General features: G+C 34.8%; 1 protein-coding gene and 2 pseudogenes across 1 annotated transcript; 2 read left to right on the top strand and 1 right to left on the bottom strand.

Annotated features, from left to right (window-relative positions):
* The first annotated feature begins 12,046 nt into the window (after positions 1–12,046).
* Positions 12,047–14,008, top strand: LOC104743875 (disease resistance protein TAO1 pseudogene; annotated as a pseudogene).
* Positions 14,009–18,153: 4,145 nt separating this feature from the next.
* LOC147928608 (uncharacterized) lies at positions 18,154–19,513 on the top strand. The gene is made up of 2 exons (XM_087486211.1): positions 18,154–18,972; positions 19,172–19,513. Exons 1-2 carry the CDS (start codon positions 18,514–18,516, stop codon positions 19,511–19,513), a joined length of 801 nt encoding a protein of 266 aa, XP_087342337.1. The 5' UTR covers positions 18,154–18,513.
* A 1,238-nt stretch (positions 19,514–20,751) lies between these two features.
* Positions 20,752–22,210, bottom strand: LOC104743874 (uncharacterized; annotated as a pseudogene).
* Between the last annotated feature and the right edge of the window lie 385 nt (positions 22,211–22,595).

The following is a 22,595-nucleotide window of genomic DNA, read 5'->3' as shown; positions in this document are numbered from 1 at the left end:
AGTCAAACAAGTCTAGAATGTTCTTCTTCATGTATAAATATAGCCTCTCTCTAATTGACAAAGTTAAGGAAAATAATACAGAAAAGTTCAGTCCTCAATACTTTTCTTTGTTTATTCTCATAGTATCAGAGCTTCTCTAAAACCCTAACAGGTTGCTGTCATGGCAGAGAGGCGCGATCCTTATCCGTTTCCGTCAAACATTCATGTGGCTAGCTCTGTCACCATCAAGGTGAGCGACACAAACTACCTCTTGTGGAAGACTCAGTTTGAATCTCTTCTTCGTTCCCAAAAGCGGCTTGGTTTTGTCGATCGCCAAACTCCTGCACCTGCAGCTACTCGTGTTACTACTGTCAACGATGTCCAAGTCACAAGTTCTAACCCAGAATATGAAGCATGGGTCTGTACTGATGAACTCATCAAGTCGTGGTTGTTTGGAACTCTCTCTGAAGAGGTTCTTGGCCTAGTTCATGCTCTGTCAACGTCTGCAGAGGTATGGAACTCTCTTGCATCTAGTTTCAATCGAAATTCTGTAGCTAGAGAGTGTGAGTTATTGTGTCACCTTAATCTGTTGAATACGAAAGATAAGAGCTTTTCGGTGTATTGTCGTGAGTTTCGTGCTGTGTGTGATAACCTTAGTTCGATTGGGAAGCAAGTGAATGAATCGATGAAAGTTGTTCTGTTTTTGAATGGTCTGGCTCGAGAATATGATCCCATAGCCACTATTATCCAAAGTTCACTGTCTCGTTTGCCATCTCCTACCTTTAATGATGTGGTTCTTGAAGTCGCTAGTTTCAATTCTAAACTGCAATCGTATGAAACTGCCTCGGATGTGTCACCTAATCTGGCTTTTCAAACCCAACGAGGTGGTTTCTCGGGTTATCGAGGACGTGGTTCAAATGGTCGTGGTAGAGGTGGCAGAGGCAACTACTCTACTCGTGGTAGAGGATTCTCTCAACAAGTTAACAACTCAAGTTGTAACTCGTCTCAGTCTGGAGGATCATCCAATACTCGTCCGGTTTGTCAGATCTGTGGTCGGGTTGGTCATGTGGCTTTGAAGTGTTGGAATAGGTTTGACAACTCCTACCAGAGTGATGATGTTCCCCAGGCTCTTGCTGCTCTTCAGGTGTCAGATGGTGGTCTTGAATGGGTTACAGACTCTGGTTCCTCAGCACACATCACTTCTGCAACAACTCAACTCAATAATGCTACACCATACAATGGTTCAGAAACAGTGATGGTCGCTGATGGTACTCACTTACCGATCACTCACATTGGATCGATAATCCTCACCACTAATACATGTAGTTTACCTCTTCTAGATGTGTTTGTTTGTCCATCGATGCAACAGTCGTTACTTTTAGTATCTAAAATTTGTGATGACTATCCTTGTGGTGTGTTTTTTGATGCTAATGTCGTGTATGTGATTGACCTCAACACTCAGAAAGTGGTGACCAAAGGACCTCGTCGTAAGACCCTTTATATGTTAGAGAACCAGGAGTTTGTAGCTTGTTTTTCAAATCGGCAGTGTGCGGCTAGTGACATGGTTTGACACCAACGTCTTGGACATGCAAACTTCCAAGTTCTTCAACTTCTCAAGAACAGCAAGGCTATATCTATCAATAAGAGCAGCACATCTCCTGTTTGTGGTCCTTGCCAAATGGGAAAGAGTAGTATATTACCGTTCTTTAGTTCTGGGTCTAGTGCAAAGGAACCCATTGATCGAATACATTGTGATCTTTGAGGACCCTCTCCAGTTGTATCAGTTCAAGGGTTCAAATATTATGCAATTTTTGTTGATAACTTCTCTCGTTACTCTTGGTTGATTCCTTTGAAAAAGAAGTCTGACTTCTGTGATGTGTTCCTAGTATTTCAAAAACAAGTGGAGACTTTGTTTGGCAAGAAAATAAAAGTGTTTCAAAGTGATGGTGGTGGAGAGTTTATGAGCACCAGATTTAGAACACACTTACATAATCATGGCATCAAACACTTGTTATTATGTCCTTCTACACCGCAGCAAAACAGTATTGCTGAGAGGAAGCATTGTCATCTCACAGAGCTTGGTCTTTCTATGTTGTTTCAAAGTAAAACACCTCTCCGTTTTTGGGTTGAAGCATTCTACTCTGCAAATTTCATCAGTAATATGATTCCCTCTGCTTCCTTAGATCAGAAAAGTCCACGTCTGGTGTTATACAACAAGCAACCAGACTACTCGTTTTTAAGAATCTTTGGTTCAGCATGTTATCTGTGTCTAATACCGTATGCTCAACACAAATTTGAGCCAAGATCACTTCAATGCGTCTTCCTCGGCTATCATCCACAATATAAGGGTTACCGATGTCTCTATCCACCAACTGGGAGAGTTTATATTTCACGTCATGTGATCTTCGATGAGCAATGTTTCCTGTTTGAAAATCAGTACAAACATCTGGTGACACACCATAACAGTGGATTGTTACAAGCATGGCAACAGGCTGCGGATCCTTCTCCCATTCCACATTTACTTCAGTCAGTCCCTACACAAGTTGTTGAGTATCCTCAAGAGGATCTAATGACTGTCGAAACATTGGTTCACCATGAGTTGCAGGTTCCTCTTGAAGATAACAGAGAATCAATAACAGAAGATGTTCCTGAATGTTCTATAGAAGCATCTGAACTTTGTCCAGATCAATCAGCTGTAGAAGGCTGTGCAGAAGGTGTTCATCCGATGATTACTAGATCTAAGCATGGGATTCGCAAACCAAACCCCATGTACGCCCTTGTTGCAAGCAAAACTCTGCCATCGTTACCTAAAACAGTCGCTGAAGCACTAGCACACCCTGGTTGGCGTCAAGCTATGTTGGATGAACTTGATTCCATTTATCAGAATCATACATGGATCTTGACTCCTGCTACTGCTGATATGAATGTTCTTGGTTGTCGTTGGGTATTCACTGTGAAACTAAATGTTGATGGTTCTCTCAATAAGCTCAAAGCTAGATTGGTTGCTAAGGGCTTCAATCAGGAAGACGGGGTGGACTTTAATGAGACGTACAGCCCCGTTGTTCGAACATCAACCATTCGCATTGGCCTTGCAGTAGCTACCTCCATAAATTGGAGCATTACACAGTTAGATGTTAAAAATGCTTTCTTACATGGTGATTTGTAGGAAGAGGTTTTGATGGTTCAGCCGCCTGGTTTTGAAGATGTTGCCAAACCAGATCATGTTTGCTCTTTAAAGAAAGCTCTTTATGGGCTCAAACAAGCTCCCAGAGCTTGGTTTGATAAGTTTAGCAACTTCCTCCTTGAATATGGCTTTGTGTGTAGTAAGGTAGATCCTTCTCTCTTTGTCTACCATCATAATGGTGATACTATGGTCCTCTTGTTATATGTGGATGACATCCTACTTATTGGCTCTAATCCTGTACTTTTCAAGTCCTTAATTGCAGAGCTCAGTAAGCGGTTCTCCATGAAAGATTTGGGCAATCTTCATTACTTCTTGGGGATTCAAGCTCAGTCTTTCTCAAACGGTCTGTTTCTCAGTCAAACTAAGTATGCTGAGGAGATTCTTCATCATGCAAGTATGTTAACCTTCAATCCGGTCCACACACCACTACCACTTTGCTTTGACAAAGTGTTTAAAGACAAACGTTTGTTCTCTAAGCCAAGCTACTTTCGCAGCCTTGCAGGTAAACTCCAATATCTGACAATCACACGTCCAAATATTCAGTTTGCAGTGAACTTCATCTGTCAGCGTATGCATGCTCCAACCGAATCTGATTTTCATTTGTTGAAAAGGATTCTGCATTATATCAGAGGAACATCTACAATGGGTCTACATATGTATAGAAACAGCGACTTGTCTGTGGTATCATACAGTGATGATTTGCCATTGGTTTCTTATAGTGACAGTGATTATGCTGGTTGTCAGGAAACAAGAAGATCTACAACTGGTTTTTGTGCTCTTTTGGGCTCAAACATAATCTCATGGTCTGTAAAAAGGCAACCAACAGTCTCTCGGTCTTCAACAGAGACTGAATACAGAGCTCTTGCCACAGCTGCATCGGAACTAACTTGGATATCCTTTGTTCTCATAGACTTGGGCATTGTTCAAAACATACATGCAGTTCTACGGTGTGATAATCTTTCTGTAGTGCATCTTTCTGCTAACCATGTGTTTCATAATCGCTCAAAACACATTGAAGTCGACTACCAATTTCATCTTTGTAGCTTTTCTTACATCCTTAGGAATTGCAATCGCCATGTTGATGCTCTCGCAAAAAATGTCCTCAGTGGTATATGAATCGAACCCTAATTAGTTTATGAAAAGTATTGTTTGCCAATATATATATATATATATATATATATTTTAAAAGATGGAGAAACCATAGACAAAATCTGTGATTGCTTGATCTTGCTTTTCAAACAACCACTACAAAAAAAGAACATAAAAATTAGAATTTGATGAATCATATAAAGGACCAAGATATATTACCAAAAGTTGTCTTTGCTCCTTTGCTTGTAGAAAAAAATCATGTTTAACCAAGAAAACAAAATTAAATAACAATCACCACCGGAAAAAGAAACAAAAAAACAAATAAACACAATTACTAATAATACTTTACCGATTTAATTTTTTTGCTTGCTTCATCAAATCATTCGTCCAATCTTGTTTTTGATATACAAAAAACACTCATGGTCCGTGACAGGTAGACCTAAAACACAAAGGAACAATACAAAATGAGTAAAACTTTCGATATGGTTCAGCATAATAATTAAAATTTATAGCAGCATGAAATTTAATTCATGTAAAGCACCAAAGCATATCAATAGTTCATCAACATAAAAAAAATTAAATTCATACAATAGTAAAGTTGATTCATTAAAACCAAAAAAAAATAAAAAAAAATTATACTCTCAAAACTATATGTTTAGCTTAATGAATCCCACTTCTACTGTTTTGGCTGAGCCTCTCTCTCTATATATATATATATATATATAGCTTAGAAGGAAAACCGTCATAATTATCTTTACCATTTTTAATATTTTTAAAAACAGAAATTTTCTTTAACAAATATTCATAACATATTCTAATATTTGTCTTCTATTTTTCTAAAGAGAGATATTGCATATAAATATATTAGATTTCTAATTTTGTAAAACAAATTTCGGTTTTTATTTTTAATTTATTTTTTTAAAAATTAAAACTTAGAAAAGGGTAAAATTGTCCAGATTTGAATCTCATTAATGGTAAAAGAGTAATTTCAGATCTGAGGTGAATGTGGTGCATTTTTGCAATTCAAATAGAATAGAAAAGCTTATCCGATTTTTTTAAAAGGGTATTTTTCATTAAGGATAAGAGAGATCAAATTTTTTGAGGTTTAATGTGAGCTCTTTAGACTACTTCTTTAATATATTAGATGATATTTTTTTAAATTTTGTATATTCGAAAAAGTCACAAATTTGTAGTAATTTTGGAATTTTTTCCTTTTTAATTTTTAATTAAAGAAAAAACCTTATTTTAAAGTTTTCACTTACACTATTCATTTATCTCCTATATAATAAAACGGAACACAAAACATTATTTTGTAGACTATATAATTTTAATAAGTTGGTTACAAATAGGTTATAGATTAACTGGTTACAAATTAAATAGTGGGTGCAACTTTAATTTATTTCCGAAAATCATAAAGAGAATATTCTAAAGAATCATTTGATATCATCTAACTTACCATATTAATTTCCATTATTATATTATTCATCCGTATATATTAAAATCTTTTAATATCTAACTTAACATTTTAATTTGTTAATTATCATTATACTTCACCTCTCATTTTTATATATGAGTCTATTTTGTGAAACAAATAAATTATCTATTATTTATTATAATTAAAAATAGTCTTATTTCCAGATATACCATAAGTTAAATTTTTTTAAACAAGTATAAATTGTTAAATCTGTAAAATATTCAAGCTTTACTAATATTATTTTTTAAAAATAATATCTATTGAATTAAAAAATTACTGAGTAACGGGTCAAAATTTGAATATTTAAATTCAATTTCATATTTTTTTTATTGAATTTTATAGTTTTATATAATATAATAAATTTTAAATAATTTATTTTGAAATATTTTTAAAATATTGAAACTTGATATAAAAGTTAGAAACTATAAACACTCTAAATGGATTTGTTATAGTAATGTCAATAATATGTCACTATAATATGAAAGAATTTCAAGAAACCAAGTATAGTAAAACAAAAACTATAACAATATATTAAATTACTCATAATATAATAACTCGCTTTTTAAAAACCAAATTTACAAAATTATGTATTATAATGACATTCAACTCATGATGTTGAATATACAACATTTTAAAATTTTATTTTAAAATATAAAACATACAATTTTTTTATAAAATAAAATTTAACCAGTGTTATAGCACAGGTACTTATCTATAATCATTAACAAAATAAAGCTTACAAAATATGTGTCTTTTTTCAAACCATCATATTTAGCATATGATTTTATTGCTTAATGTTTTATCCAAAAAAATATTTTAAAACAATCACATTAATTATATTATATTTTATATAAAAATTATAATTAAAATAAAATGAATTTCAATCCGTGTTCTAGCACGGGTCTTAATCTAGTTTGCAATATTTTCTTTGACCTGGTCTAAAGACGTAACATTCCAAAGTTTCATTATTTAGCGATAGAGATTTACATTACGTTGTGAATAAATATTTCGGAATAAGTTTCAGCAAAACTCAATCTATTCAATATAGAGAGAACGGAACCGCCGGCGACATGGGGAAAAGTCTCAATCTGCTGCGATTTTAATTGAACAGGTGGATCGTGTAGTCAGATATCGCAAGTTAACAGTTTCAACGCAGAGCAATGGAAAGGTGGTGGATGCTTTGTGCGACTGGTTTGCAAAACGAGGGTTCTAGCGTCGGTCTAGCTGGGTCAGAATTCAAATTATGATTATGTATTTTTCTGGTGTATTCTAAGAACAAGGATGTATATAATGTAAAAATGTAAATAGGGGTATTTTTGACGAATAAAATTTAACATATATACAAAAAGAAAATTAAAAAAATAATAATCTACATTCTACAGGGTATATTTTAGCCCTGCGATAAGTAATTAAACCGACCAAGCCAAACTGATTCAAATATTTTTTTGGGTTTGTTAGTTTTTTAGTATATTTTAGAAACATAATTAGAAAAATAGTACTAATACTATTCAAAATTGGTAAAAGAGGGGAACGTGAAATAGAAGTGGTGTGAGATAGAAATATGTGTGGGGTAGAGCTTGTTGGAGAAGATTACGAAAAGGGGCTGGAGAATATCTCTCCAACTCTCGTCTCTCTCAATCAGCAAAAACACCTTTTTTTTTAAAGATTTTGTTTATTCTTTACTATATGCCCATTCAATCTAAAAACGAAAAACGTAGTCAATAAATTTTTTAAAAATTTTTTTTTTTATAATTTGATATGCATTTTGTTTGATAAATTTATTTGATAATGTTAAATATTTTTAACATACTTTTGCATCCGTACTCATTATTAAGTGTCCAGATGTAACTTATTTAATTTTTAGGCTTTCAATATGCTGGATGGTTTAAACCGTACAGCATATTAGATAGATTCAACCGTCCAACAATATTTGTGTACGGTTTAAACCATCTAGCATATTAGATAGATTCAACCGTCCAACAATAGTTCTGTACGGTTTAAACCATCCAACATAATATATAGATTCAACCGTCCAACAATATTTGTTTAAACAATCGAGCATATTGGATAGACTCAAAACCGTATATTTAATAATGTGTACACACATATGTACACTTAATAAGGTGTAAAGACCTCTGTACACTTAAAATAGTGTACGGATAATATAATATATTTAGAAATATTTAACAAAATTCATATCAAATTGTAAAGAAAAAAATCAATATTTTTTTTGTATCTAAAAAGTTTTCTAAAAAAATTATATTAACAATTATTTGAAAAATAAAAAAAAAAAGGAGAAAAGAGGAGTAATAGCATGTGATGTAATTAAGTAGGGTCTGGGATGGCAAAAAAGAGAGTGAAACAGTGGCAAACAGTGGTCAACGTGTTATTTGCCAATTATAAATAGTAAACGTACTACTTTGCAAATTATGTTTCAAAAGCGTATGTTTTTCCAATTATTTATATTTTTTTTTAGTTTTGGGGTCGGTTTAGGTTCTCTCGGCATGATTCTAATTTTGGTTAGGTTACTCGATAATTTTGCTTCTGTTCAGATCAAACCGATTGGTTTCTCAGATTACTGTTTTTTTTTGTTTTTTAAAATAACCGGACTGTAACAAAATTACACCATTTTCGACTGGTTTTTATTAATATTTGAACCGAATCGAATTACTCAAAATTTAAATGAAATAACCAAATTAAGCCAAAAATAGCCAGAAATTGAAAACAAAATAAACACTTCGGTTAATGTCAGTTTTGAAACTCAAAACCAAACAAAACCGAGAACTGACAAACCAATTTTATGTTTGATAATTTTAGCATATCTCTATTTTTTGTAAACAATTACCGACCTAACCGAACTGACTCGAAGAACCAAAGTCACATGCCTTGTATACTGTACTAGATTAGGATCCACCCGATGTGCGGGTTTAGAGTTTTTAAAATAAAATAAATTTTAATAAAGAATATAAAGTAAGTATTTTTATTAAGTAAAAACTATCTATAAAAGTAAATAGATACACCAAGGTGGCCAATGTACATATCTGGTGTAAAAGGTGTGACTCTGCGGTTGAGACTATTAATCACATTTTTTTTTAATGCCCTCACTCGTGGGAAATTTAGGATTTATCTCTAACTTCGGTCTCATCAGAGGGTTTTCCATATGAGTCGGTGTACTCAAATTTGGATTTTGTTTTCTGGAGGGATGTCTCTCAACAGGGTGATCCTGATCAACTTTTTCAATTACCATGATTTTTATTGGCAATCTGGAAGGCCATAAATAATTTTTTTTAAAGGTTTAGAGATCGAGACGAATTATATAATTGCTCAGGCTTTGGGCGATAAGTTAGCTTGGGAAGTGGCACTATCTTTTATGGCGGTCATGTCGGCTCCATCTTCGTCTTCGGATGTCCAGGTTTCTTCACCTTGTTGTTAAATTGATGGTTTTTGGAAAGCAACCAATGAGCATTCATGATTGGGCTGATGGTGTTGCGTTGGTGAGGAGTGAATCTTGTTAATGGGGCCAATTGTCTAAGACGGAGCCCATCCCCCCTGCATTCAGAGTTAGAAGCGTTGTTGTGGGCCATGGAGCGGATATGTGCTGAGTTACTCACTATGATGCATTCCCCTGAATTGGTCATCCTTCTTCAACTTGCTCGATGAGTTTAATTCGCTGGAGTTTTTCCACTATTCTCCATCTCTTGGATCCCGCATGCAACAAACTCAAAGTCGGATTGTCTTGCATGTGCTTCGCATTCTCTTATCTCTGAATTTTCTTTTGTAAACTCCTTCCCTCTGGCTTGGGCAACTAACCGAGGAAAATCCTTTTTATTTATTGTTTGGTTGAAAAAAAAATAGATATTAAAATAGTTGTAGATGAGTTCAAAAATATTAAAATTAAATTCAATTTAACAAAGAATATATATTTAATTCTTTTCGTAAGTAAAAACAATGTATAAAAGTAAAGAGATAAACTTTTAGTTATAGAAAATAGTTATTTTTTTTTGCTATAATACAATAATGTATATCCATTTACAAATCTACTGTCTACATTACCACTAAAAGTTTATTTGTACAAACAAATATATTTTACTGTTAAAATATATTCTTAAGTCTTAACTACTACCAACAAATTGTATTTATGAACACATTAAATAACCAATTATATGTCTCTTAATTTTGACATTTTTATCAATTAAAATCTAAGCCATATGCCATATGTCTCTTTATGTACAACTATTTTTTATCAATTAAATTAAATTTAACAAAGAATATATATTTAATTCTTTTCGTAAGTAAAAACAATATATAAAAGTAAGGAGATAAACTTTTAGTTATAGAAAATAGTTGCTTTTTTTTTTTGCTATAATACACTAATGTATATATATTTACAAAGCTACTATCTACATTACCACTGAAAGTTGTACAAATATATTTTACTGTTAAAATATACTCTTTAGTCTTAACTACTACCAACAAATTGTTTTTTTCTTTTTTACTTCAACAATCTTTTTCTTTATGTAAAAATAAGTAAACAATATTATAATTTTGAATTTTATGGTATATATATATAACTTATCTTATAATTAGATTTTAAATAAAATTAGGTTTTATTTTATCTATTTACTTTTATATAAAACCTTTTTAGATTAGGTTTTGAATTTTTACATTTTTATTTTTTAAAATTTTAATAATGAATTGACATGTGTCAACATCTGAATGATATAATTGACACTTGTCACGATCTTGTTAATGACATTTACTTTTATATAAAATATTTTTAGGTTAGGATTTAAATTTTTACATTCTTATTTTTAAGTTTTTTAATAATGAATTGACATGTGTCAACATCTGAATGATATAATTGACACGTGTCATCTTGTTAATGAGTAATTTTGTCATAAGGTTTATATAATAAGATTGGATGATTAATTCTAAATTTGAAGGAGATCCTTATCAAAAGAAAAATTATTCAAGGACATATGATATTCTACCTCTAATTAAATAGATGACACTTAATAAAATGAAAAGATGATGCTTAGAAAAAAAAACGACGATGCTTATGGTACTGACCCTAAACAAAATAAATCATGACCGTTCAAATTAATAATCCAGATTTTGAATCGTAGTCTAAAAATATAAATAAAACAATGATTTTGAAGTAGAAGTTTGAGACATTCAATTCGGTAAATTCAAGGAGTTATTATTTTCTTTTTTTCCAAACCATAATGATCTTTCATTTTCATTACCCATGGACCACACAAAAGAAACATCCCGGCCCTGAAGCTTGCTATTGACTTATTCTAGTGTAGTGTAAGATAATGAGTTCAATATTGTATGTACACAAATCTTTCTTTGTATGTACACTGTCTTGCGGAAATTTTGTACCCCAAACACCACCTCATCTTGTTACTGAGTCGCACAACCAACCACCCCAAGCGACCGAGTAACAACAGAGATGGGCTGGAATACTCTATTCCCGCTCCAGCCACGGACTACAGATGGGGCCAGGCTAGGCAAGCTCAAGTCGTGGCTTGCTTCTCATACCACTTCTTAAACCTTGCCTTCATCCTCGCCTCAGGCTCCCAAGTCTGCTCCTCCACACCATCACAGTCCCACAGAACTCTCATCAAAAGAATCTTCTTCTTCCGAAGTTCCTTGATCCTCCTCTCGAGAACCCTCACTGGTCTCGCCTCCAAAGTCATGTTGGGCTAAAAATCTTCAGGGATCTTAGCCAACAACTGGTCATCCTCACGGAGACACTTCCGCAACATATACACATGAAAAACCTTATGGAATGCACACATAACCTCAGGTAACTCCAGCCTATATGCCACTGGTCCAACTCGCTCAATCACTCTGAGCGGACCCATATACCTTGGACTCAACTTAGTCTCAGTCAATGACCTGTTCGGACCCCGCAACATGGCCATCTTGAGGTACACTCTATCTCCAACCTGAAACTCAATGTCTCTCCTCCTCCTATCGGCATAACTCCTCTGCCGATCCTGAGCTTCCTTCTTGTTCAGCTTGAGAACCCGAATCTTCTCCGAGGTCTCCTGAACAAAATCTGCCCCGTACATGCTCCCCTCCCCCACCTGAGTCCATCATAACGGTGTACAACACGGCCTCCCATACGAAGCCTTATAAGGATCCATGCTAATACTCGCCTGGTAACTGTTGTTATAAGCAAACTCTACCAAACTCAAGTGAACTGCCCAATGGCCACCCCAATACAACACACACATCCTCAGTAAATCCTCCAACGTCTGGATCGTCCTCTCTGAGTGTCCATCTGTCTGGGGATGATAAGTTGTACTCATATGCACCTTAGTGCTCATCTCTGCCAGAAATGCCCTCCAAAACACCGATGTGAACTTGGAATCCCTATCAGACACAATACTCGCTGGCACCCCATGCACCCTAACTATCTCCTTCACATACTTCATGTCTTTCCGAGCTTCTATGGGGAAGACGTTCGCAGAAACTTTCTCAGTCACATTCAAAAGGAGTTTCGAAGAAAAGGAATCACTCCTTTCATTGATAATGAGATAAGGAGAGGGGATTCCATCGGTCCTGAACTCATTAAGGCCATTAGAGGTTCTAAGATCGCAGTTGTCTTGCTCTCTAGGAACTATGCTTCTTCAAAGTGGTATCTTGAGGAAATGGTGGAGATTGTGAAGTGTAAGAAAAAGTTCGGTCTAACAGTATTTGCCATTTTCTATGAAGTTGATCCATCCCATGTTAAGAAGCTGACTGGAGAATTTGGATCTGTCTTTGAGAAAACTTGTGAGGGTATGACAAAAGAGGACATTGGGAGATGGAGACAAGCTTTTGAGGAAGTGGCTAAGTTGCTGGTTATGATTCAAACAACTGGTTCGTCCTTTTAAATTTCATTAATTATGTTCATATTCTTTCAACTCATCAAGCTACATTTAGTTTACAACTTTTGAATCCATACGTAAAACTTCACTTTTAATTTAGAGGACTTATTATTTCTCTGTTTTTTTTGTAGGGATAATGAAGCTGCCATGATTAAAGAAATTGTCACTTAAATTTCGAAAAGGTTGATTAGTTACACACCATCAAGTGGTTCTAAAGATTTAATTGGGATGGGAGCTCATATGGAAAAGATGAAAAAATTGCTTTGCCTAGACTGTGTAGATGAAACGAGGAAGGTTGGGATTTCAGGTCCTTCTGGAATTGGTAAGAGCACCATTGCTAGAGTTATTGCTAGAGTTCTACATAGTCAAATCTCCGATGGTTTTGAGCTGTGTGTTTTCATGAAGTTCAAACCAAGTTATGAAAGACCAATTTGTTCTGATGATTACGATGTGAAATTGCAATTAGAGCAACAATTTCTATCTCAGTTAGTTAACCAAGAGGATATCAAGATTCGTCATTTAGGAACTGCACAAGACTTTGTGATGGGAAGGAAAGTGCTTATTGTTCTTGATGGGGTAGATCACTTAGTACAAGTACATGCCATGCCCAAAGCGGCATGCCTTGGTCCTGGATCTCGTATTATCATCACCACACAAGACCAAAAACTTTTGAAAGCAATTCAGATCAAACATATTTATAATGTGGGATTTCCACCAGATGACGAGGCTGTTCAAATCTTCTGCATTCATGCTTTTGGTCAGAATTCCCCTGTTGATGGTTTCGAGAAGCTTGCATGGGAAGTGACAAGCCTTGCTGGTAGGCTCCCTTTGGGGCTTAGGGTTATGGGTTCTCATTTACTAGGAATGTCTAAGCAAGAGTGGAAAGCCGAACTACCAAGGTTAAGGGTTTGCCTTGACGGAGAAATTGGGAGAACATTAAAATTTAGTTATGATTCCTTAAATGTCGAAGACAAAGATTTATTTCTCCATATAGCCTGCTTTTTCATCGGTGAAGGCATCGATCATACCTTTGAAGATACTCTTCGTCACAGATTCTCGAATGTGAAACAAGGACTTCGGGTCATAGTTCAGAAATCTCTCATATCCGAGGACACTTTTTCACCGATGCATAATGTACTAGTTCAATTGGGTAGAGAAATTGTTCGTAACCAATCAATCTTTGAGCCTGGGAAACGTCAATTTTTGGTTGATCCTATGGAAATCTATGAAGTACTCACTGATCAAACAGTAAGTATTGTCATTTATTCTTCAAATCCTTTACTCTCAATACAAATTCTATACATTTGATAACTGACCGTCTGTACTTTAGTATATGTGTGTTTATTTCAGGGTAGTAAAAGTGTTATAGGCATAAATTTGAACTTTTATAGTTATTCCTGACTACGTTATTCCTGACTAATCAATCAACTTCTATAGTTATTCCTGACTACGTTACATATTTTCCAATTTCCGTTTTCGTAACTAATTGATTACTAGCTGATGATTTTCTAACTATTCTAAAAGACAGATTTTGCTCCTAGCAAAAGACCAAGGCAATCCTGGTGTAAGCTATTCTGATCTTTCAGAACGTCTTGCAGACTAGCTATGTATATTTTGATAGTTTTAGTCTTTTAGACAGAATTATAAGCCATGTAAATTGATCTTCTCATTTAGTCAATGGTAGTTTTTTTGGCTAAAAAATAGAAAATACTATTTTAATTATATGTAAAATGTTTGAAATTTAATCGAACCAACCAGAATTTTAAGCATAAAAATTTTAGATTTGTCATATCAAAATATGCTTTGAAAGATTTACTTATATTAAAAGATATATAATCTAAGGGTCTAAGTATATGAGTTAGTTATATATAGACGGTTTCATAATCCAGCTAAAATTTGTATTTTTGTTTGTTTGTAAAAATTAACTAAAAACAAGTCCAAATACACATTTCGAAAAATAAATTAGTGACAAAAACATTTTGTAATTAATATGACATAAAATGTCTGTTAATGAAAAACAACATAAAAGTATAGGTACAAACTTATCATTTTGTTGAAACGATTACTAACTAACCTGCTGGAAGTGGTTTTAGGTTTCTTTAAGGTGTAACACTAGGAATAACACAAAGACAAAATAAACCATAATATTATACTTAAATCAAAATATATAAATTTATAAATTTACATAATATATATCCATAGATACGAGAAACTGAGAATCCTTTTTGAAATATATACAGTTTATTTGCTTATACAAACACAGAATATTAATAGACATTGAGAAACAAATGAATCTATTTCACAATCTCAATTATAAGTGATAAACAAACGAGAGAAAAATACTGAAAATGAGATGAATTATAGTATTCATAAAGATTCGAATGAAATATGAATAGTAATTAATTTTCAAAAAAAAAGGTAAAAAAGAAATACGAGTAGTAAAAACCTACACTTTGATATTACAATGATGATTTTTCATGTATTATAATTATTTTTTTCATAACATTTTTTACCAATTTTCTATCCTCTATTCCATAACCATGGTATTTTTGTCATTTTCTAAAGATTTTTTTTCAAAGTTATTTTAAATATATAGAATGACTGATTTATTTAGACGTTTGATTTTAAACCATTCTTTAGAAAATGCAGGGCGTATAAAATTAAAATTTTACTGATTTAATAACCGGATCATACTTGGATTTACCCCTTTCATTCACGGGACAATTACATTTTGTATACCTTTATTTGGCCTTAAATGCAATAGTAGACCCCATATTCGATATTTGAGAAACATAACTACTAAGGATACTGAAATTACAGTTGACTCATTTACGACCAAACAAAAAATACAAGCCGAAATGACAGATGTAACCCGGAGGAAGTCTGCAATAGATTTCTTTAAGGTGGATTACGAATTGACGTTAACAAGAAGACATAAAAAGACGTCTACTCATTAACTATAGTTTAAATTTAATTAAAAAAATTATAAAAAATAATTTGATAAATCTATTGACCAAATATTAACCACATAGACTTCCTGCATTGAAATAAAATAAATTTACCTATGAACGAGTCAAATTAAGGGAGGAAAGGCTGATTAGGTTATAATTATTTGATTTAGGGTTTGCTTAAGTAGACATCTATGTGGACTATTTGTGGTTGACTTTGTTATGCCATCAATTATTAATATTATATTAATACCGATAATTTAACCAAACCAATAGCTGAACCTAACCGAATGCGTACTGATTCCTTGATTTTAACCTAACCGGATAATTTAACGATATATATACTTCTTTCTGTAAGTCAACCCTAGTTTTTATGTGATCTCTCTCTCTCCAAACTTTCTCTCTCAAAAATTCCGATATTGTTGTTCTCGGAAATTCAGATTGTATTCTCATTATTTCTCGTCTTCGAAGCTCAAGGACATCTCAGATAAGTATTTCTTTATTTATCGTCAGCGATTTGCTTTTGTAACGCTTTAGCTAATTTTGTTCGAAATTCTCATCGTTTTTTGTTCATTTTGCACATAGATATGGGGTTACACAGCTACACTCAGCCATCTTCTAGTTCTTTGCAAGTATGGAGTGAAGGTCCACCCGAAGTAAACTTTCTTGGCCTGACAGTTGAAATTCCTGACAAATGTTTCTGCGGAAGGGAAACAGTTATGAAATGTTCCACCACAGCCGACAATCCTGGAAGGATTTTCTTTGGATGCAATAACCATGAGGTTGTTCGATTGTCTGGTGGTTTATTTGTTTGGTATAATTATTTTTTGAGTATAGATAATATTCTTATGGTATATTTATTTCTATGGTGGGATGAGACTATTATGCAAGAACTTCAAACAATGAGAGGTGGACTTGCTGACCAAAGGGATTCTATTACAGCCATCCAGGAAAATGAGGAAATGCTATGGGTCCAGAAGGAGCTAGACAAGATGAAAGCTCAGATGAAGGAATTACGTCTGTCAGTTCGTAGTGTACGCGGGGTGGTCGAGAATGTCTTAATCGTCGGGATAATCCTTATTGTTGTATTAATCTCTTTGGTTTCGTAGATCTTTCAATTAAGTTATAAAATCTGTGAACCTTTCTTTATCGTGTTTGTTTGTTTGAATGGCGTATTTATGTCTATAATCTGTGAACTTGCTTTAGTTTCTGTAATATTTGGATGACTTCGTTGACTTCAATAGTTGACTTTTACAGTAGACTTCTATCATTTAGATATTGTCGAAAAATTAAGATTATGAAGTCTACTTCTTAATCTGTGTAAAGAAGTCAGGCAATGAAGTCTGCTCGTTAATGATTTATGACGCGACGGTTTGCGTTATTATTTAATTATATGTAACTGTTCATTGCAACTGCTTCGTCTCGTATATATAACCCAAACCCTGGCCTTGTGATTATTTTAAAACTGCAACCAAAAAAGTTATCAGTAAATCATTTCTTTTCTCTTAAAAAATAGTACGTAGTTCATCTTCACGACAGAGAATTGGTGATTGAATGTCTTTCAGTTTCATTGGAACGGTCAATATAAATCATCACAACCATGAGGAACTGTTCACGGTTGGGTAATAATAGAAACTTTCTCTATATCACTTCATTTTATTTAACTTATAATTGTAGAATTCTATCAAGGTTGGGTAATTAGTTTATATTCAACTTCACTTCACGCTTATAAAGTGAACATGTTACATAGAAACTCGTTCATCGAAGTTAACGATGTATTAATCTGGTTGATTATATAGATTTGCAGTTTAAAGTACGTTTCAGTTTCCCAGGAATAAGTCTTCTTGATAAGTCTTCAGCATAAACAGTACAAATATTAATTTGATTTGATAGATTTGCAGACGGTTCAGTGGCCCGTGGAGAAGTCTGCCAGAGAAGTCGTCAACATCATCATTACAAGGTATAAATTGATTTGACGTTAGTTGGCGGTAATATATATATATATAGATATATGTTTAATTTATCGATAAGCGGGAATAGGTTTACCGATAAGCGGGATCCGGTTTTAATCGGGTTCTTTATAATTTTCCGGTACTGTTTTGAATAAAACGGATTTGGTTTTATAAAACCGGGATTATTATAATTATTATAATTTTATACAACTTAAAAACCGAGATAACAATAATTGTTATCTCTAACTCCGTCTTGCTCATTTTCTTGTCAACTTTCCTCTTCTGCTTATCTATTTTCTTATCACTAACGGTTGATTTTCGCATTTCTTTTTATGTTAAACTTAAATCTCTATCTTTCGGATTGCATTTTTGCTTACTTCGCTTAACGTTTTTGTACCAGATCTCGCCAAACTCTATATTCTTCAACCCTACCGCTTCATCTTCTCCACAACGTCTTCGCCGCCATTTCATATTCGATCAAACTGAAGGTTGACTTCTTTTTCAATTCGATTTTAGACTTCTTTTTCAATTCTATTGTAGACTAATCGTATTTGTCTTCTTCTATCTCAATCTCTCGTGTTCTAATTCCCCGCCAAACCTAATCTTATTTTTCATAATGGAGGAGGCGAACAATCTAAAATTTCCTCGGAGGTTTTTCACGAAGGGTGAGGAGCCGTTCCCGTGCAAAAGTATCGGCTATTACATCAACGATACAAAGCTGTTTGATGAACTGCACGAAGCTCTCCAACCGGATGAATGGGATGAGATTTGTAACTCTCGACTGGGTGTCTTCTTACAGTTCAACCATCTCCAATTCGAATGGGCTTCTAGACTGGTTCACTATATGCTCAGCTTTCAGCTAGTCTACAACAAAAAGTATGAGATATGGAGTCTGGTTGGGTCTAACCCAATAAGATTTTCTTTGAATGAGTTTGAGGCCATCACTGGACTTAACTGTGAAGATGTCGAGTCCTTGGAGCAACCATAGGTTGATGTGACAGACGAGATGGAAGAGTTTTGGGAGAAGCTTGGAGTCAGTTTAGACATCGGTCCGAGTATTGAGCAACTCATCGCAGCATGTAAGAACGCTTACAACTGGGATAGAGTAGATCGTATTAGGTTGGGTTATTTAGCCATCTATGCTGGGTTTATAGAAGCTAGAAAACCCTCAATGCCCACCCGTCTAAATATGGCTAGGCTAGTCATGCATTTAGATGAATTTCTTGATTATCCATGGGGAAGAGTTGCTTTCAAGAACCTCATCCATTCTGTGAAGGAGAAGGACATTAACAAGAGTTACACCATAGACGGATTTGTTGAACCTCTGCAGATTTGGGTATACGAATCTATGCCGAACTTTGGTAAGGAATTTGGTGATCCCTTGCCTAATAAACCAACTCCACCGTTGTTTGCTTACTGCGGTTCCTGCGGTAGAAAATATGTCAAAGAGGGCATTCTAAGACAGGTACGCATATCAGTCTATCTACTATCTTAGATTTGTCTATTAGCAACACTTCGAACAACTATACTGATTTATATCAATTGTAGACTCGTTTCAATCAATTAAAGGCCATTGGTGGCATGATTAGCCCTGTTTGGGAAGAGGATGAAGCATATGACAAAATTGATAACATTTTGAAAGCATTGAATGGATATTGTGGGAGACGGATGATATTTATGAAACCAACAATGCGAAGGTGAAGGTGGAGGAAAAGGGTGAGAAGAAGAGAGCCGGTACATTTGATGAACCAAGTGGTAATAGGCACTGTCCAGGTACTTCAACTGCCATGGACTTCAATATCTTGGATTCTATTATAGATGAGCTCGACATATGGGGAGCGGCTCTGCTTCAAGAGATTAAGGACGGATTTAGCAGTTGCGATTTGAGGTTTGACATGCTGAATGAGAAGATTGAAAGCCTGGCTTCGGATCTTACCAAAATGAAGGAAGTTGTAACTGGTAAGTCAGATGTTGATACCAAACCAAAGGAACAGAAGGCTCATTAAGCTAATGGGAAGAATGAAGAGCCTATCACTCAAAAAACGGACATGGTTAGTTCTGAACACTTGCAAATTCCTATTACGAACCCTCACAAACACAATACCAGGTACAAGGCGAAGAAAAAATAGACTTCGAGGAGTTGTCAACTTCGTAGACAACATAACAAGTGTATCAAGTAGAACTCATTATGTGAAGTAGCCTTCTTTAATTGTGTTGTCTTTGTTTGTTTTATTTGAGACTTTTAAACATATGTTGCGACTTTAGTATTATTTGTTTTCATCAATGATCATGTAACTTCTAAATCGGAATTTGCAGTTTAAATCAGAATTTCACCAATATTTGATTCAGTCGGGATAGTTGAGCGTCGATTAGTTCCACTTGATGCACGAGGGCGGCAGCCTTTTCCTTCTTCTTCATATGATCTTTCATCATATGAAGAATTGCTTTGAAGCGATCCGATGTCTCCATCTCAACCATGGCTCTCGTCCTCTCAAACGTTTCTTTCATGGCCTCTATTGCTTCCTCTTCCCACTCGAAATCGGAATTGCTTCGCGTTCGTTTACTTGAACTCTCTCCGGCCATAGCTCAAGAATCAAAATGAAAACAATCGTAGTAACCAACTTATTCTCTTGTGATCGAAGAAAAAGATGCAATAGATTGAGTGGAGATTGAGAGGATATTTATAGGTGCAATGATCGAAGAAGAAGATGAAGAGAAGGCTAGGATACAATGAATGTAGAGATATCGAAAGGGTACAATGAATGTAGAGATATCGAAAGGGTACAATGAATGTACAGATGTGTATATATGGAACAATACAATGGATTTAGAGCATACCGGAACTTAAAAAAAAAAACTAATAACAAAAGAAAAAGATACAAGTAGCGGACATGGAAAGTTTAGTAGACTTCAGATTGAAGTTAACTTGGAGACTTCTATTATCACCTACTTCATACACATCCCGGATTTGCATCTTTCCATGATTTCACAAGTACCGTTGATCTACCACAGTAATTACAGATTGGTCCAGGAATTTGTATATGCGAATTTGTATCAGAATCTGACCCCGAAATCTGACTCATCATTCTCTATCTGATGCTATTTGATGAAGAAGAGAAGAAATGAAATTCCCTTAGGAGAAAATAGATAATGTCGACTTGAACACGTGGAATATATCCAATAATATTACAAAGACAAATTAATGCTACGGAAATTCCAGTTGACTTCACGATGAAGGTAACTTCTACTCTCCGTCTTCAGCAACCTGAACAAATACTATTAGTATAACCAACGATATCAGCCACAAAAAATTAAAAACAATCAAGTGAATGTTACTCACACAATTAGGTCTAGTATGTCCAGGCTGCCTGCATTTTGGACAAGCATATGACTTTTGTGTCTTCCTCGGCTTGGTCCCCTTTTTACGTGACAGTTCTAGCCATGTAAGCCAACGAGACTTCTTTTGCCTATCAGGCTTCCACTTCAGTATTGGAGGTATACATCAGATATATGGCCCAATCGGAACGTGCTCGACATTGGGCATGATGTTAGCCGCGTACGACGCATATACATAATCTTTTCTATAGTAACCGTCGACCACGGTAGACATATTCCATCTAGCTGACTTGGCAGCCTTAATTGCATGTGAACATGATATTTTCTCAACACCAAACATCCCGCATGAACAAGATTTTGCTTCTAAGTCAACTAAACAGTCACGTTGCCCACCACGAACGTGGAAACACCAACCATCAATACGTTTGACCGTCATCATATCTGCATAATGCTCCCTTACGGCCAATAACAACTCAATACCCCGGCTAAAAGTGGTTGTCAGACTTAGTGCATCCTCTCGTCTTTTCCAATACCACCTACCTAACTTTTTCGTAATAAACTCAATGAGATATGTGATGGGATAACCTTTGGCTTTCTTTAGCATTGAGTTGATAGATTCCGCAATGTCGCTAGTCTTGATGTTGTATCTATCTCTTGGACAGTAAATTCGAGACCATAAAGCTGGATCTGCCTCATTCAAGTATGCTGCAAGAGCCGGATTTACGTTAGTGAGCGAAGCCATGTAGCGGTTGTAATCATCATGCGTATGCGCATATGCTGCCCCTTTCACCAAGTACATCAGTTGCTTCCCATTGAAATTAGAAATTATGTTTTGTTGAAGATGGTAATAACATATCCCTCTTGTTGCCCATGAGATAACATTGCGACATGCTTTAGCTATTGAACTGTGCCTATCCGAAACTACTACCAAAGGATATTCATCCGAGATACACTAACTTAAATTGGTGAAAAACCAATCCCATGAAGCATCACACTCCGAGTCGACAATTCCAAAAGCCAACGGAAATATCTGAAAGTTGCCATCCTGTGCGCAAGTGACTAACAATACATCTTCAAACTTACCAGTGAGATGGGTCCCATCAACCACAATAACTCACCTCACGTAATTGAAACCACGGATTGAAGCATCGAAAGAATAGGTACTTAAACCTATGCTCGTCATCAACAACAAGGTCAACGACACTTCCCGGGTTTTACTGCTCTATTTTCCGAAGACAATAAGGCAAATTCTCATATCCGGATTCGGCGCTTCCTCTCACATATTCTTGCGCATATTGTAAAGCCCTGTATGAAGTGGTGTAATCCAAAGTCATGCCGAACATTGTCCTCATTGAATCTTCGATATGTTGTGGGACAACACCATCTACTATTCCTACCCGGTCGATGAAAAGCCTCTCAATATATTTTGAGGTGCAACGCTTACGGTTAGCTACGCGGCCCACAATAGAACATGTATGCACGTTGATATGCTCAAATCTACCCTAGAGCTACTCTCTCAAATTAAGAGGTCACTGTAATACTTATGGGTCGAATTCCACAAGGACTCTAGATTACACAATAGATTATAGAGTTTTATGAATTAAGCTAAACAAATTAATTTGAATTAAATAAACAATGCAAAATAATAAATAAAAGCTGTTGTAAATTCAAGGATCAAAAAGTTAGGCCTAGGGAATTTCTCAGGAAATTATGAAATATTAAATCAATCAATAAATTAGGATTCAAGCAATT

Source organism: Camelina sativa, chromosome 14 (genome assembly GCF_030686135.1).
Source record: "Camelina sativa cultivar CO46 ecotype springtype chromosome 14, ASM3068613v1".
NCBI lineage: Eukaryota > Viridiplantae > Streptophyta > Magnoliopsida > Brassicales > Brassicaceae > Camelina > Camelina sativa.
The sequence above is the reverse complement of the archived record's forward strand: the minus strand, read 5'-3'. Positions and strand labels throughout refer to the sequence as shown.